General features: G+C 54.3%; 1 protein-coding gene across 5 annotated transcripts in view; it reads right to left on the reverse strand.

Annotated features, from left to right (window-relative positions):
• Positions 1 to 17,043, reverse strand: part of CARS2 (cysteinyl-tRNA synthetase 2, mitochondrial) — a 35,819-nt gene that overhangs the window by 12,420 nt on the left and 6,356 nt on the right. For all 5 annotated transcript variants that reach the window (XM_032611404.1, XM_032611405.1, XM_032611403.1 and 2 more), the window contains 5 exons: positions 10,221 to 10,292; positions 10,021 to 10,126; positions 6,326 to 6,409; positions 4,112 to 4,241; positions 97 to 230 (listed from right to left, as the gene is read on the reverse strand). In XM_032611404.1, coding sequence (XP_032467295.1) covers positions 97 to 230; positions 4,112 to 4,241; positions 6,326 to 6,409; positions 10,021 to 10,126; positions 10,221 to 10,292 — 526 coding nt within the window. The remainder of the gene's footprint in view (positions 1 to 96; positions 231 to 4,111; positions 4,242 to 6,325; positions 6,410 to 10,020; positions 10,127 to 10,220; positions 10,293 to 17,043) is intronic.

Genomic DNA, 17,043 nt, shown 5'->3' on the forward strand with positions numbered 1-17,043 from the left:
CCTATTAGCTGATGTAGCTGTTTCCAAATGTAGCTATTTCACGAACAGAGTCGAGAGAATGGAAATGGAACAAAGTAATCTGAAGTCCTCGCTCACCAGAATGTAGGAAGTAATTCCCCCACTGCTGGCACTGGTGAAAGACCTCGCACTGTGCGATTTCGTTCTCGTGGTGAGGAAACGCTAAATCTACGCCACCCGAGTGGATGTCCAGCCGGCTTCCAAACACCAAACTGCAAGACACAGGGCAGAGCAGGGAGTTAACTCAACCCAATGACACGGTCTCCAAACCACATCCCGTATTTACTCCTTCCAGCCCTGGGCCACGCACACACCGAATGGAGCCCAATTCCGAATGCATGACAATTCAGCTGATGCAAACGGAACCTGACATTTGTTTTTACTTCATAAAATCTCTAATTCATAGCTTTTCCGCCTGGGAAAGAGACTTCATTTTCTTTGCTCTGGATACAATATGTGGTTTTTAAAAACTTCAAAATTACTTTTTCTTACTTTCAGTAGGCAGACCTTAGTGGTTGTTCAACTATAACAAAAAAAGAACTATAAAAGAGATTTTTAATTTGGCTTTTGAAAAATGAGCCATTCAGCAGCCGTACATGAATAACAAAGTAACAGAATTCAAAGTGACACATTTCAGCTGGCCGCATTTCAGCTATAAGGCTGCTCGGTCCACAGAACTGCACACGGCACCTCTCAGGCCTGCCGGGGACACTCAGTGTGCGCAGCTCTGTCACCAGAGCACCTGCAAAGCAACCGGTACCAGCACCAGTGGTCCAGGCTGACCAGCAGCTGCTTCAGAGGACGTGAAAAATGCAAAAGCTCGCACAACGGAAAGGGGGCGCAAGGCGGGCGGCTGTGGAGGTCTGGAGGCCGTCGGCCCCCCGGGGGTGCAGACACCAGTGAGTTTTTCTAAAAATGGTTAAAAATAGATGTTTTCAAAGATGCCACAGCCTCACTGAGGTCCTTCCTGCTGAAGGCCGACTCTCCTCCCACTGGCCCAGCTCTGGAAAAACCACGCATGCACTGGTCACACCTGAGCTGAGTGGGCGAGCAGGTCGTCCAGGACCGTACATCCTTGGCAGTGGTTTCTAGAGAATCTCTAATAAGTCCTCGAAATTCAAACGCTACGAGGGCGAGCGTGAGGTGGGAGGGACCAGGACTGGGGAGGAGCGTATGAGGGGGCACACTCGCATTTGTAACGAGTGACCCATTTTTACAAAGATCTGAAGCAAATATGACGAAGTTAAGACTTAACGGCTAAACTGTGGGTCTGCAGTGTTCGTTAGATTAGTCTCTAGTCTTGTCTGTATGTCACACCTATTTTAAAATAAGAGAAAGCTGAAAAGGAATAGAAGTCCATTATTTAGATTTCAACAAAAATAAAACATTTGATGGTAACATTACATTTGAAATTTACTAAATGCTTCCTGCTTCAGAGAAATTATTTGAATCTAAAAGATGAAGATCTTTTTTTAAAAATAAATAAATTTATTTATTTATTTTTGGCTGCGTTGCTGCACGCAGGCTTTCTCTAGTTGCGAAGAGCGGGGGCTGCTCTTTGTTGCTGTGGCCATGCTTCTCATTGCAGTGGTTTCTCTTGTTGCAGAGCACGAACTCTAGGCGTGCGGACTTTAGTAGTTGTGGCACGAGGGCTCAGTAGTCGTGGCTCACAGGCTCTAGAGCGCAGGCTCAGTAGTCGTGGTGCACGGGCTTAGTTGCTCTGCGGCATGTAGGATCTTCCCGGACCAGGGCTTGAACCCGTGTCCCCTGCATTGGCAGGCAGATCCTTAACGACTGTGCCACCAGGGAAGTCCCAATACAGATCTTTTTACAACACAACGTATATCCCACACTGCTGTTAAATCAACAAGTATTTGTAAATACTTTTAAGTGTTTATAGTAGGGCTGAGAGCTGGACACGTCTGTTTGTTTTTAATATTTATTTACTATGGCTATGCTGGATCTTAGTCGTGGTGTACCAACTTCTTAGTTGCAGCATTCTAACTCTTAGTTGCGACACGTGAACTCTTAGTCGCAGCACGTGAACTCTTGGTTGTGGCATGCCGACTTCTTAGCTGCGGCATGCGTGCGGGATCTAGCTCCCGGACCAGGGATGGAACCCGTGCCCCCTGCATTGGGGCACGAAGTCTTACCCACTGGAACAACAGGGAAGTCCCTAGTTGACTGGGTTTTTTTTTGTTTTGGGTTTTTTTTTTTTTTTTTTTTTGCGGTACACAGGCCTCTCACTGCTGTGGCCTCTCCCGTTGCGGAGCACAGGCTCCGGACGCGCAGGCTCAGCGGCCATGGCTCACGGGCCCAGCCGCTCCGCAGCACGTGGGATCCTCCCGGACCGGGGCACGAACCCGCGTCCCCCGCATCGGCAGGCGGACTCTCAACCACTGCGCCACCAGGGAAGCCCCTAGTTGATTGTTTTCTAACGAAAAGCTGGACCCTGTTTCATACTAACAACAGGGTGTGACATCTCAGGAGTTTCGGATGTGTTTCCCGGTAAGTCTCACACAGACACCACCACGGACGAGGGCAGCGGGGGAGGAGCACGCGGCGGGGGGCGGGGGGCAGGGACCCCTTCTAGGTCTTCGCTGGGATGAGCATGCTGGCACAGGCGGGTGGCGGAGGGTGAGGCTTCCCCCCGTAGAGTGGGGTGAGCCTACACCAGAGACGAAACCAGCGTGGGGTCGAGGCACAGGGCAGCCTGCTCTTAGATAACGTTCACGCCCAGCCAGAAGGCTGCTACATACAACAGCCGATAGGAGGACGACTGGGTTTGCTGATCTTAAAATCTGGGGTGTGGCTAGTACTTTGAAATGTTCACCTTAATCATACTTTGTTTCTAATTTTAAAAACCGATTACAGGGGCTTCCCAGTGGTTAACAATCCGCCTGCCAATGCAGGAGACACAGGTTTGAGCCCTGGTCCAGGAAGATCCCACATGCCGCAGAGCAACTAAGCCCGTGTGCCGCAACTACTGAGCCTGCGCTCTAGAGCCCGTCTTCCGCAACAAGAGAAGCCACCGCAATGAGTAGCCCCCACTCGCTGCAACTAGAGAAAGCCCACATGCAGCAAGAAAGGCCCCATGCAGCCAAAAATAAATTAATTAATTTAAAAAAACTGATTATAATAAATATCTGAAACACATCAGATGTATCAAAATCCATGAGTTAACGTGCAGGGCTCAGGGAACCATGGTGGGAACCCCCGGGACAGGCTGGAAGTGGAGAGCCCAGCCGGGATGCGGCCTTCAGTACCCACGAGCACACACGCAGACACACGCACACACACACAAACACACACACAAACACACACAGGCAGAGGCAAGGGAGCGCAGATGCCGGAGGGACGGTCCACAGGGCAGGTCCACAAAAGGAAGGTGGATGAGGCCCCAGCAGAGACGACAAAACCAGAAGAACGTTGTTCCACAGAAGCCAGGGAGCGAGCAGGGGTGTCAGCGGCCCGTCGCAGACGGGGCTGACGGTCACCGTGACCTCCGGAGACCAGAGTGGGTGGGGACGCCCGTCAGACAACAGCGGGGATGCGTGGACAGTGAGAGAAGAGACAAAAAAGAGGGTCCCCTGGAGGAGAATGGGGACCAGAGAAGCGCTGTGTTTACAGGGGTTCCCAAGACAGAAACGTCCTGGGCGTGGTGCTGCCCGAGACAGAGCCGGCAGAAAGGGCAGACGGAAGGGGACGCTGGGGGTCACGCTCGAGGCGCCTGGTCCAGGACCAGCTCTGGGGCCAAGGATGGGGGTCCAGCCCCTGGCCCAGGTCCCTGGCCGCCTTCCTGAACCTACCGCGGAAGAGATGCAGGCACCCCCGGAGCTGGCCTGCGTGTGACGGGCAGTCAAGAACTAACTGCAAAGCGGGCTCTTCTACCAAAGAGAACAAGCGCTGATGTTGGGGAGATAAACGTGTTCTGGTTTTGCTGCTTCCCTTCCCACGGCCGGTCCCACCCGGGCGCTAAGATTCCTTTCCAAACACCTGCGTTGCCGGCACTAGGACCAAGCCTGCCCCCACCTGCACCCTCTGCTGGCCAAGCGTGTGCATCACAGCACAGACAACTCCGGGAAAACCTCACCTGGCGATGGTGGAACACTCGATATGCCAGCCAGGCCTCCCGTCTCCCCAGGGCGAGGCCCAGGACGGCTCCCGGGGCTTCGCCGCCTTCCACAGGGCAAAGTCGCTGGCATGCCGCTTGTCAGAGTGATCTGCCAGTGACAGACGGTTAATCAGCGGGAGGGAGTCCAGAACGAACCAACACAGTCACCCCCAAACAGGCAGGACGCACGTCCCCGATTGCGTTCCTCTGAGGAGTAACCTCACATTTCTTATGCACGTGTTTTTCTCTTTGCCACGTGAAAGCTAGACAGCTACCAGGTACTTTTATCTATAACATGAGAGAAGCACGCAGTCCCCCAGCAGTGCAGCTGCGTGCGGGGCTTCAAGTACATGCAGTGATGCTGCTGAGGGGCCAACTCCACACGTGCTCTCATGCTCCCTCATTCCGTCTCTGTCAGTAGCTGAGTTTCAGAGTAACTGTTTTCAAAGAGAGATGATAATCAGAGCAAAAAGGAAAATACCAGGGTATTTGTATCAATCACATTCAGAAAGCAAGAAAATTCAGAAGAGGGGGGTTCAGGGTTATAGGACAAGCCGGTACGGGGCTCTCTTTATGTTCCAAAACAAGATGCCCTTCAGTAGGTGATGGATAAACAAACTGTGGTCCATCCAGACAATGGAGTGTTATTCAATGCTGATAAGAAGTGAGCTTTCGAGCCATGAAAAAACATGGAGGGGGACTTCCCTGGCGGTCCAGTGGTTAAGACTTCGCCTTCCAGTGCAAGGGGTGCAGGTTCGATCCCTGGCTGGGGAGCTAAGATCCCACCTGCCTCGCAGCCAAAAAAACAAAACATAAAACAGAAGCAGTATTGTAACAAATTCATTAAAGAGTTTAAAAGTGGTCCACATCAAAAAAAAAAAACAAAAAAAAGGAGGACTCTTACATGCGTATTACTAAATGAAAGAAGCCAGTCTGAAAAGGCTAGACTGTATGATTCCCACTCTATGACATTCTGGAAAAGGCAAAACAATGGGGACAGTAAAGAGATCAGTGGCTGACAGAGGCTGGGGCGGGAAGGGGATGAAAAGGCAGAGCACAGAGGATCTTTAGGGCTGAGAAACTCTCTGCGTGATACTATAATGACGGATACCTGTCATTACACATCCGTCTAAACTCAGAGAGACACCAAGAGTAACCCTGATGTAGACTATGGACTCGCGGTGAGGCTGGCGTGTCAGTGCAGGTCCACCACTCTGGGGGAGTGCTGATAACGAGGGGGCTGTGTGCAGCGGGGCAGCGGGCATACGGAACTCTCTGGACCTGCCACACAATTCTGCTGTGAACCTAAAGCTGCTCGAAAAAATAAAGTATATATATATTTTTAAAGTGTTGCTGATGCTAGAATGTGTAGGTATCCGAAGTTCCTCCTCTGCTTCCCTAAGGCCGGGGCCACACCTCGCAGGCGTGGATGGTCCAGGACGGAAGCAGGATAACAGCGACTGCGCACAAGTTAGAAGAACTGTTCTGGGGAGTCAACTCAACACACCCGCTGTAATTAGACTGAAACGACACGGGTCATAGGGCAGGAGGGTTATGCCTAAAAGCAGAGATGACTCAGACAACTTGTCTTTTGGGTTTTTGCTCATTTTTTGTTTGGTTTTGTTAAATCTCAATAGTATCCTTTAAAATTATGTTTACGTCAATCCCAATCTCCCAATTATTTTTCATGTAGTTCTATATACTTATTATTTCTTCTCCACAAAAATGACTTTGCAGAAGAGGGTATAGGGATAGATTCGAATACCGTGGGAATGTCATACATGCTAAAATACGTATGGGAACTTAACTAGAAGTTCTCAAGAGGTAGATTGGAGTCGCCTTTAAAGCACATGAAAAGCGGCAGAATCACGGGCAAGTTTATGCGGGCATTTACGTATGATAAAATACCTACGGGGATTTAACACGTGACAGCAGCCAGGTGGACAAGAGCGTTAAGACGTGACAGCGCAGACGGCGTGTGCGCCTGCAGAGCGCCCCAGGCAGGAACGGGAGGCCGCGTGTCACGTTCTGCAGCAACTTCCTACTCTGCGCGGTCTCTCTATTCCAAAAAAACCCAACTCAATCGAAAACTCGGGTGTGATCGACGTCCGGCAACATCGCCACGTCTGAGAGAGCAGGGGAGGGTCTGGGCTTTGTCCCCAGAACCCCACGGCAGCGAGAGGCTGGACCCACCTGTCTCTCCCGCGGGGGCAGGGGCCACGCCGACCAGCTTGCCGTATCTGTCTCCTCTTGACCGCAGGTCGAAGTAGACATTGCCTGTTTCATAAAGGTGACCGTGAAGCTCGTTTCTGTCGTCAGCACCCGCATCTACACACGCCTCACAGCTAATGACAATTAGACCCTGAACCCAGGATACGGCATCAGCCTTCAGGCGGTGCCTTTCACCGTATGTTTAAACCAGAATTAACAAAAAACATGCGCTTGCTGGGGCTTCCCTGGCGGCACAGTGGTTGAGAGTCCGCCTGCCGATGCAGGGGACGCGGGTTCGTGCCCCGGTCCGGGAAGATCCCACATGCCGCGGAGCGGCTGGGCCCGTGAGCCATGGCCGCTGGGCCTGCGCGTCCGGAGCCTGTGCTCCTCAACGGGAGAGGCCACAACAGTGAGAGGCCCGCGTACCACAAAAAAAAAAAAAAAAAAACATGCATTTGCACACATCATGAACATCCTGTTGTGAAAGGGAAAACACAAATGTAAGTTCTCTGTAAAATGTTGAGCCAGTTCTTTTTAACAAGAAAAAAGGGAAGTGAGTTTATCGCTGGACTGCCTTCAGCTCTGGGCCCTGGGTTACAGACCCATCAATAAAGCAAGCCGTTTTTAACCCGGATACCCTAAGACCACCCTGCCACTCAGAACAGGCACCTCACACGAAAGCATCCCCCCCCCCGCCATGGGGTCCTTTCACCAAGGTGCACACGTGCTACGGGTGCCAGACGACCCTCCCACGGGGACCCTGCAGAGCCCGGGAACCCTGCTCGTCCCCACTCAGGAAGAAGCAGAACAGGGAAGGCGGTGGCAGAGCCACAGCCCTGGTAGGAAGAGTCCTGCCCCGAAGGAGCTGGCGCTCAGGAAGGCCGACGCCGCGGCCACTGGGTTGCACTCCTGACCGGCCACCTGCACGCCGCGATCAGCGCGAGGGCCCAAGGTCGGGTGCGATTTTTAACCTTTGCAAACTTCTGGTTTTTAATCTTCACAGTCTTTGTACTGACACAGCTACTAGTCTGTATCTGCAGTACCCTTCTTAGGGACCGTGGCCTTGAAGACAGGTTGCTTTAAGATCCAGGAAGCCTTTATGGGACTTCCCTGGCGGTCCAGTGGTTAAGACTCTGCACTTCCTCTGCAGGGGGCCCAGGTTCGATCCCTGGTCGGGGAACTAAGATCCCACCTGCCTCATGGAGCGGCCAAGACAAACACAAGATCCACGGAGCTTGGACTGTCAGAGGCTCATGTCCCCGGTCACTCTCCAGCCCGGCTGGCGGGGACAGGGCAGGCGCCAGCGCTGCAGGGGGGCCATCGGCAGAACAGAGGGGAAACGGCCCCCGGTGACTGGGCTCTGCCAGTCCCCCACGGGGTCCTTCCTCCGCACGCAGTTTATTACTGAGCCCGACCTACGCGCCGGGGTACAGCAGCGAAACAAATACTGGGGGAACTGCTTTCTACTAAGTCAGAATGCAGACAGCACTTTGAAAATGCTTCGACAGGAGGAGAAACTGCTCCCTTGATAGAGAACACATTTTCCCGAACCTGGGCTTACTTCACCCATTTGCTGAACAAATTTTTTCTTCACAAATAGTTCAAAGCTCAAATTAGAGTCAAGCTTTTGTGGAACTGCCACAAAGTCCAAATTACTGGAGTTCAAGTTAATACATTTATTTTAAATGAATTATGTTTGTGTCACCATTATTAAAAATGTACAACCAGGGCTTCCCTGGTGGCGCAGTGGTTGAGAGTCCGCCTGCCAATGCAGGGGACATGGGTTCGAGCCCTGGTCTGGGAAGATCCCACATGCCGCGGAGCAACTAAGCCCGTGCGCCACAACTACTGAGCCTGCGCTCTAGAGCCCGCAAGCCACAGCTACTGAACCCGTGTGCCACAACTACTGAGCCCGCGAGCCACAACTACTGAAGCCCGTGCGCCTAGAGCCCGTGCTCCGCAACAAGAGAAGCCACCGCGATGAGAAGCCCGTGCACTGGAATGAAGACCCAACGCAGCCAAAAATAAAAATAAATTAATTAAAAAACCAAAACCAAACAGGACGACACGCAGCATTTATCCTGTGCCGCGCCTGGGTGAACCCCTGGTGCCTCAGGACACAGGTCTCAGGTCTGGTCACTCCTCCCCCTCCAGTTCCAGGACCGCAGGGAGACGCCTCCCGTATCTTCTGGAGCAGACGTGTAGCTGTGCATAAAGGGCCTCACCCTCCGTAACCCCAGCGTCATCACCAGCCCCAGGCGCTGCACCGAGCCCTCCCGCATCCCGTGGCCTCTGCACAGCGCTGTGTCCCCTCTTCTAAGACACACCCACTGTGTTCCCTCCACAGCTGAAGACACCGACCGGGTCCCCTGTCGTACAGAACGCCCGTCTTGGGGTGCTTTGTCTGGCCCTTCCTCTGGGTCCAGTTTAACTGGTTTAGGAGCTGCTGCTTTTGTCTGGGGCCCCAGGGCAAGGCTGCACCCTGGCGTTTGGCTGCTTCTGGGATCCTGCCTTTCTTCAGCTGCACCCCCTTCTCCCCAGCCGCGCCTTCCAAATCCTGCCCATCCCCAAAGCCCTGGCCCAAGCCTCCTCTCTCCCAGGAAGCTTCCTCCACCCCCGGGGCTGCCGGTGGACTTCCTCAGCTCTGATATCGGCACCGTCCCACTGGACAGCCCATCCCGTGCTGCCTTATTTGCACAACTTGTCGGTTCTTGGACCAGAAAAGCCTCTGACCTTGTGAAAAATGCCCAGAGTGCGCAGCCCGGGTCGGGGCTCTGCAGGTGCCGCCATGCTCGTAGAGAGTAAAGGACAAAGGAAGAGGTGTGACCCTAGATGCGGTGTTCGGGGGTGACTGCACAGGGAGCACCTTTCCTTCGTGGTCCTGCCCAAGAGCCCGAGAGGCGCGGGGACCCTGCCTGGAACTGCGTGCAGCCCGTGCACGCGAGGACTTGCAGTTCTCCCTTCACATATTTGCTATATTCAGGCTTTGTCTCCAGGAGGATCAGGCAAAGCACCCGAAGACGAGGTGTTCTGCACAAGGGACCCAGTCAGTGTCTTCAGCTTCGTGGAGGGAACCCTGTGGGTGTGTCTTAGACGGAAGAGGGGACACAGCCCTGTGCAGAGGCCACGGGATGCGGGAGGGCTCGGTCCAGCGCCTGGGGGGTGACATAGGGCGAAGCCCTTTATGCACAGGTGCGAGTGGCAGTGTCGGGAGATCTGCCGTTTCTGCCACTGGCCCGTCGAAAACAACCCTCCCCTACGCAGAGAGGGGCAGGAGTCCTTAACAAGGGAGTGGGTCTTCAGAGCCACCGCCACTGTCCCCAGCTGTGTTGTGAAAACTTATAAACAAAGTTAAAAAAAAGGCTCCAGTGAAGACTGTACTCCCACCCGGACCCCATGGCCGTTAGCACCTGGCCACGTTTGCCTCGTTGAGATCGACTCTCGGATGCCCACCTCGCCTCTGACAGTGCAAGGTATTTTGAAAGAGAACTGATTCAGCAGTTTCACAAAGAGACACAATCGTAGAAAATCTCACAACATTTTTGCCGTAAGACTCCTACCAAGAAAGACAGTAAGACGTTCGGCCCATCCGAGCCACCCAAATATGCAGGCCCCCCCCACCCGTCAAAATCCTACAGGGTCTCACCCAGCCATCAGGTTAATAACATAACCGCTACCTTTCGGGGTGGAGTAAGCGTGCCCGTTAGCAATTATTCTCTCGATAAAAGCAATTATCTGAGGAATGTTTTCAGTTACCCTCAGGTACACGGTGGGTGGGAGAACCTGTAAGAAAGCAGAGGAGACGCGGTTTCCCCAGCTCCACGCGGAGGGGGTCAGCCCCAGAGTCCACCGTCCAAGCTGCTCATCACACACCTACCTTCAAGGCTGCCATGTCTTGTTTAAAGTCTTCTTCATAAAGACTGGCCAGGGAAGCGGGAGACACGTTCATCTGTAAGAAGATGAGGAGAGCATGAGAGTCTGGGGGGCTCACGACGCAACCCCAGAGGCACGGCCGCCCCTCCCCGGCCGCACGGCGCGGCCTCCACGCGGTCCTGCTCACAAAGGGGCATTTAATCGTCCTAGCCCCTTAGCTGGTCAAAAAGGTTTACTGACCTGCTTTCTGGTCAGAGAGAAAAAGGAATAAACAGTGTCATGATTTCCGTTATATAATTCAAAACAAAACCCAAAGACCTACAAAGTAGCCTCTGCTCTTCTAGGACCAGGGCAAGCCAGGTCACCCCGTCCAACACACAACCACTTGAGTTCCCGACTTTTACCCCTTTATCTCTCAGGAGGCAAGAGAAAACAAGTCACAAGTACCTGTATGAGGAAATGTCTCAGAAACATCTGAAAGCAATGCAGTCCCCGTCAATGGGGGCTGTGATGGGTGTTCAATCTGGAGGGGCCAGGGCTGGACGTCTGGGGGCAAGCAGAACCCCCAGAGAAGTACGCTGCATTCTGAACGCAGGGGCTCTGGATTCAGGCGGGGAGGGGGGCCGGCACACACGACAATCCTCCCTAGAGCGCTTCTTACTTTTCAGCAGAAAAACACTCCCAGCACAGAGCCCGACCCTGACGTCCTGAAACCCTACGCGGGTCCACGACTGTGAGCTCTCAGCTCCGCCGGCACCTGCGTCTGCTCCCCTCACCCCACCCCGTGAAACAGTGTCAGGGTGTAGACACCCCCGCTCCGGAGGACAAGGAAACTTCCTCAAGTGGAAGGCCACCCCGAGCCCCGTCACCCTGAGGCCACCTTCGTCCCAGCCCAGGGCCCGAAAAAGGAATCGTACTGGAAACCGAGGCCAGGAACGTTTACTGAAGAAATAAACCTGGTGAACAAAGCGTCTTTTTCGCTGCGTGGTCTGGGGCAAGACAACAAACCTCTCTGCCTCAGCTTTCTTTGCAAGGTGGAGAGTCCCACCGAGTCACCCCTTAGATGGCTCCGGGGATTCCCGTGCACGCGGGTGAGACAGCTCTGCGGACACAAGACCCTTGTTCATATCACTCCCGCGCAGACAGGGCACCCAGACCCACTGGGCCTTCTCCTGAGCGTGGCCTTGTGGCACAGCAGACCTCCTAAACAAGAAATCTGCTACCGTACATCTATCCAGAGGACAAAAGGCCAACCGAACAATAACGCCGAAAAACTCGGTGTCATCGTGACGATTGAGAAGTTTCAAATAAAACGCAATGTGGGACCCAAAGATCAGCATCTAATGGATCAGTATTTACCTGATTTGTCTCCCGCACGGTAGTTCTCTCTTGGAGAACACCAGCCACGTCAATGTGCCCAAGCCCGGCCCCGCTCCCGCAAGGCAAACACCGGCAGAGTCGTCCCAGGAGCACAAGTGTGGTCAGCTGCATGCTTGTACCTCCTCTCAAAAGCCCCACACGCGCCTGCGCCTGGTCTCCTCGGCTGACGCCACACGGTATCCGGGACCCGGGCACGCGGTGCGCCGAGCGCCACCTTCCCACGCAGGCCTGCGTCCGCGCCCGTCTCCCAGCCGGGCGTGAACCTCGCACCACCCGCTCCGCGCTCTCGCCGTCTCCGGCCGTGACACCCACGCGAGTGCGCAGCCTGAGCTACAGACCCGCACGTGACGCCCTGGTCGAGGACACACGCACACCCTTGGCAGGCTGCTGGCAGCGCCTCCGGAGGACCTTGAACCTGACCCGCCAGGCTCGGGCACAGTGCTGGCGGATGGCTAGACCTCGTCGACGCGACACTAAAGGGCACGTTCTCGTTGCATCTTTAAGCTGCATTTCTCATATTTTGAGGGAGTTTGAACATCTCATGTGTTTAGGGACCATCTACACTAAACCATCTGAAATTAACCTTTTTTCTACAGAGTTGTAGGTCTTTTAGGTCTTTTCTTATTGATATGTAGGAAGTATTTTTTTAAAGAAATCAACCTTTTATCCGCAGTTGTGAATTTCAATTTTTTTCAGGCTTTCAACCTTATGGCTATTTTATGGCAGGCAGAAAATTTTTTATATTTAGCAATCTTTTACATTTCTCCATCTTTTCTGGGTTTGGAAACAAACTTAGGAAAGCCTTCCCCAACACGAGGCTATAAAAAGTGCCCCAAGGTTTATTCCAGTAATTTGTGGTTCCACTTCTCTTATGTGAAATCCGATCTGCTTCAGATTTGGTTGTGAGGCATATATCCAACTTTAGTTTATTTTTTCCCCCAGATGGTTACCCAACTGTCAACACTTTTTACTGAGTAATTCATCTGTTCCCCAATGATCTGAAATGCCATCTTTATCATAAAATAAATTTCCATGATTTACTGTGTCTATTTCTGGCCTTTCTAGTGTGTTCCATCGTCTGTCTCTTCATGTAACGGTAAATTAATGTTTAATCTCTACAGCCCCCAGAGACGCAGAAAGTGGACGGGGTGCTTCGGGGTAGGGCGCAGGGAGGCTGGAGGATGGGGTTTCTGGGGGGAAGGGTGGTAACGGTCACCATCTCGACACCGGTGATGGTCACAGGTGTGGAGGGTTTATCGGGCTGCACACGCTGTGTGCACTACGCACAGCTTCCCTCAGGTCTGTTCCACCTCAGCAAAGCTGTGCTAAGAAAAGGGAAAGACTATATTAAAAACAACAACTTTCTATAGGTTTTTAACTTTGACATCGGGTAGGGCTACTCCCTCCCTTGTCCTGGCTACTCCCGCTTTCTGCTCTTCCGTGTGAGCTCTAGGACCAGTGTGTTCAGCTCCGGCAATACGGACACACGGCGCATCGGGGACACCTCTGCGCAAACAGGCGTGTCCCGCTCCACGCGTGGTGAGGATGGCTGCGAGCGCTCACGGCGACAGTGCACTGGAAGTGGGCACGAGCTGTTGCTGGCTTGGGGGAGAGGGAATCATATTCCAAAACTAACATTTTAGTTCTAGGCAGCTGGGCCCACCCCACGGGGGGCTCGCGCTGCTCTCTACACAGAACCACCTACAAGAGGTGCTGCTGACACGGGGTCCTGGTCCCTGTTATTTCAGACCCCCGCCGGATCACCTCAGCTGAGCTCTCCCTGGCAGGGGACCCCGCCGGTCCAGCCCTCGCCCTCAGCTGTGCGTCCAGCCTTCTTCCCGGAGGGAAGGGCACGCGGGCCAGGGTTCCAAAGCACAGAGAGAGTAACTCGGCTTGAATCGCTGAGACGTTTATCATCGTTTTTCTTAACACAGAATGCGACCATGCGAATATACCTCGTTTCTTTTCATCCTTACCCCAGAAATCCTCCTGCGGTTTTTATCCCTGACGAACTAGAAAACTGTGCCAAAAATTAAAGTCAAGGAAGTGATTCAGAAAAGTGAAATATTATAATTGAAAGTATTTTAAGAGCAAGTGCTGGAGCAGATGGCATGAAGGGTGTGGCCGTCATCAACAAAGTTCGCCTTCAGTAAAAAGAACAGCGTCTCTGCTGGATCCTAAGAAACAAATGGGCATCTTCGTACCTCTGTGTGTCAGATGAATGGTTTATCATCTTGAAGTAAGACTCTATTTTGAGGACAGAAGAGACCCTTTGATGCCAGGTTAGCATCCTGCTGTGTAATAAGTACTGAAACGCTCAGGTGTCAGAACTTAAAACACTCTCTGCGCTTAGGATCTGTAACCAATCCTACCGACTCTCACGTTCTAAGTAGCGCAAGTTCTTTATAAAGTAGCAAGCGACGACTCCCCGCGGGGGCCCTCTGTAGCCCCACTCCTCCTGTGCTCCGGGACGCCCAGCCCCTCCCTCCCCAGGCACCCAGCCTTCACCCAGCGGCTGACACTCCCCTAACCCCCCGCGCACCCCATCTCTCCCCTCCGGCGCCCACCCGCCAAGCCCCCGCCACGGCTGGACAGCTCCACCTTCGACTCCGAAGACTCACAGCCAACCCCAAAGCGCCCAGTGCGGGGACACGGCTGTGCGGCCTCTCGTCCCGGCTGGGCGTGAGGACAGGTGAAAGGCCGACCCGGGCGCCCTCCTTCTTGAGCAGCCTGCACCTACAGACGCCGGCCCTGCCTGCCGCGGGCTTCCTGCAGGCTACTCACCCAGCTGCCACGCCAGGTCACAGGCTTCTGTCCTTTCCGTCCTACCCCCGGCCAGCGAGGCGGGGCTCCAGCGTCCACCCTGCTCCGCGTCGCGGGACCGACCTTCCCACCAAGCGTCCCGGACCCTGTTCGGCTCCCGCCCGGATCCCAGCAGATTCCAGAAGGACGTCGCACGCCTGCCCCCCGCCTTCCCCTTGGTCTGTCCTCACCGTGGACGATAGGACACTCCTTCCTGCATCGTGTTCGCTCAAAAACTCCACTCTAGGACCCTAGGGCTGCCACCCCAGCAAGTGGCTGCGCACAAACTGAAGTCAGACGGTCCTGGGCAAACGGCTCCGGTGGCAGGGCAGAGGGACAGCGACAGCAGCAGCGCACGGCGCGCCTGGCGGTCGGGGCTGGGGCCCCGCCCCTGCGGCCCCAAGCCGCCCGCCCCCTTCCTGCCCCCGTCTCCCCCTCCCTCACAGGTCCCCACGAAGGGGCAGCTCCCACGTCGGCACCTCGTGACCTCGCCTCTAGGCTCCGGTGGTGGACCAGGGTGGACACCTGACCGCAGGGACACCGGACACAGGCGGGGGATTTGGAGACCAGGCAGACGGAATCAGGCCAGGTCTCGAAATAAACCGTCAGAGAGAACCAGGGATGGGATGATGAACCACCAGCACCGGCACCGCCTGATCTTCACCTCCAGCCCTGCAGTGGCTCCTTTCTGGTACCAAACGTGGTGTGTCTTTTCCAATGCCAACCACTTCTCCGACCCTCTGACTCCAGCTGGAAGTCAATCCTATTCGTTTTGTTTGTTTTTTAAAATAAATTTAATTTATTTATTTTATTGCTATTGATTTTTGGCTGCATTGGGTCTTTGTTGCTGCACAGAGGCTTTCTCTAGTTGCAGCGAGCAGAGGCTACTCTTCGTTGCGGTGCGCGGGCTTCTCATCACGGTGGCTTCTCTTGATGCAGAGCACAGGCTCTAGGCACGCGGGCTTCAGTAGTTGTGGCACGTGGGCTTCAGTAGTTGTGGCTCGCGGGCTCTAGAGCGCAGACTCAGTAGTTGTGGCGCACGGGCTTAGTCGCTCCGCGGCACGTGGGATCTTCCCGGACTAGGGCTCGAACCCGTGTCCCCTGCATTGGCAGGCAGATTCTTAACCACCGTGCCACCAGGGAAGCCCCGTCAATCCTACTCTGACACCAGCTCCTGGGGTCAGCATAGACCCCGCAAGTTAAGGGCTCAGTCCCACAGGACCGCCCCACTTCGGACACCTGCAGTAGTGGGGTCCCCAGGCCAACAGCACTTTTCTCCACCAACTAGAAATTTGGAGGTTTGATGAAATGAGTCACAGAACTCAAGAGAGCACTCCACTTCCCATTATCAGTTTATATAAAGGACACAACTCAGCAGCAGCCCAGTGGACAAGACACCCGGGACGAGGTTGCGGGGGTGGGGCGTACATGCCCTCGGGGGGCCAGGCGGGCACCACCTCCCAGCACCTCCATGTCCAGCAACCGGGAAGCTCCAGAGCCCATCGTCGGGGGGTTTTATGGAGGCTCCATCCTTGGGAAGGTTGATTAAATCCCTGGCTATCGGTGATCAGCTCAACCTCCAGCCCCTCTCCCCCCACAGGAGGTAGGCAGGGGTGGAGGGATGCAAGTGGGAGTGAAAGTTCCAGCTCAACTCATGGCTGGTCTTTCTGGCACCAGCCCCCATCCCAACACCATCTAGAGGCCCCAGCCACTGGTCATCCCATTAGCTCACAGAAGACACTATCACTCCAGCTGTGGACCAGGAACCACGACAAAGACCGCATGCGTATTTTTATTTCAACACAGCCCTGAGCTGAGCTTCAGACTGGTTTGGGTTTCCTCCAATACCTCAAACTCCCTCTCTCTCCACTCACGAAGCACGCACCCTCCCCCAGTGCAGGGCGCCCACCGAGCCCTCCCGAGGCCCTTGTCCCTGGTTGCATCCCCCTGCCCCAGAGCGGGCCATTCCCACTGCACCGAGCTGGTCCCGTGCTGGCAGGTCCCACGGTCTACGGAACAAAGCCCAACTCCCAGGGCATCGTCCAGGCCGGGACGGCCCTCCCTCTCCAGCTTCGCCAGCTGGCACCGCCTGCCCCACGTACCAGGGATCCTGCAGGATTGGCTTCCACGCAGGACACGCTCTCCCCCCGCCCACCCAGAATGTCTCGCTCTTCACGTGCCAGTCCCTTCCTAACGCTTAATATCCCGCGTGGGCGAACCTCCTCCGATAAGTCATTTCTGAATTCCGGAAAGGCGCAGTGATCCTCTTTGCACCCCACCCCCAATCTGGGCTTACAAAATAAACTAAGTCACACACAGAGCATCCGTCTGAGGGCCCGTTTGCCTCGCCGGACACAAGGTCCAGAGGCCAGGAACTGTCTGTCTCACCTCTGTCCACACAAAGCCTCTGTCCCAGGCCTAAGCCTGGACCTGGATGGTCAATGAAGTTCAGGGACAGTCCTGGAAACGGAAGTCGAGTCCACTGTAAGGGAACACGACACACTGAACTATCCAGACTAAGTAAAAATGGGAAACGCTGCTGTGCTGAGGACGTGAGGAAATACGTCTAAAGTTGGAACCCATTTTCGGCGCTGCTGGTAACCTCTCTCTGAAATGAGCCAGCTCCAAGAAGGGTGACAAATAGT

Source organism: Phocoena sinus, chromosome 18 (genome assembly GCF_008692025.1).
Source record: "Phocoena sinus isolate mPhoSin1 chromosome 18, mPhoSin1.pri, whole genome shotgun sequence".
NCBI classification, from domain to species: domain Eukaryota; kingdom Metazoa; phylum Chordata; class Mammalia; order Artiodactyla; family Phocoenidae; genus Phocoena; species Phocoena sinus.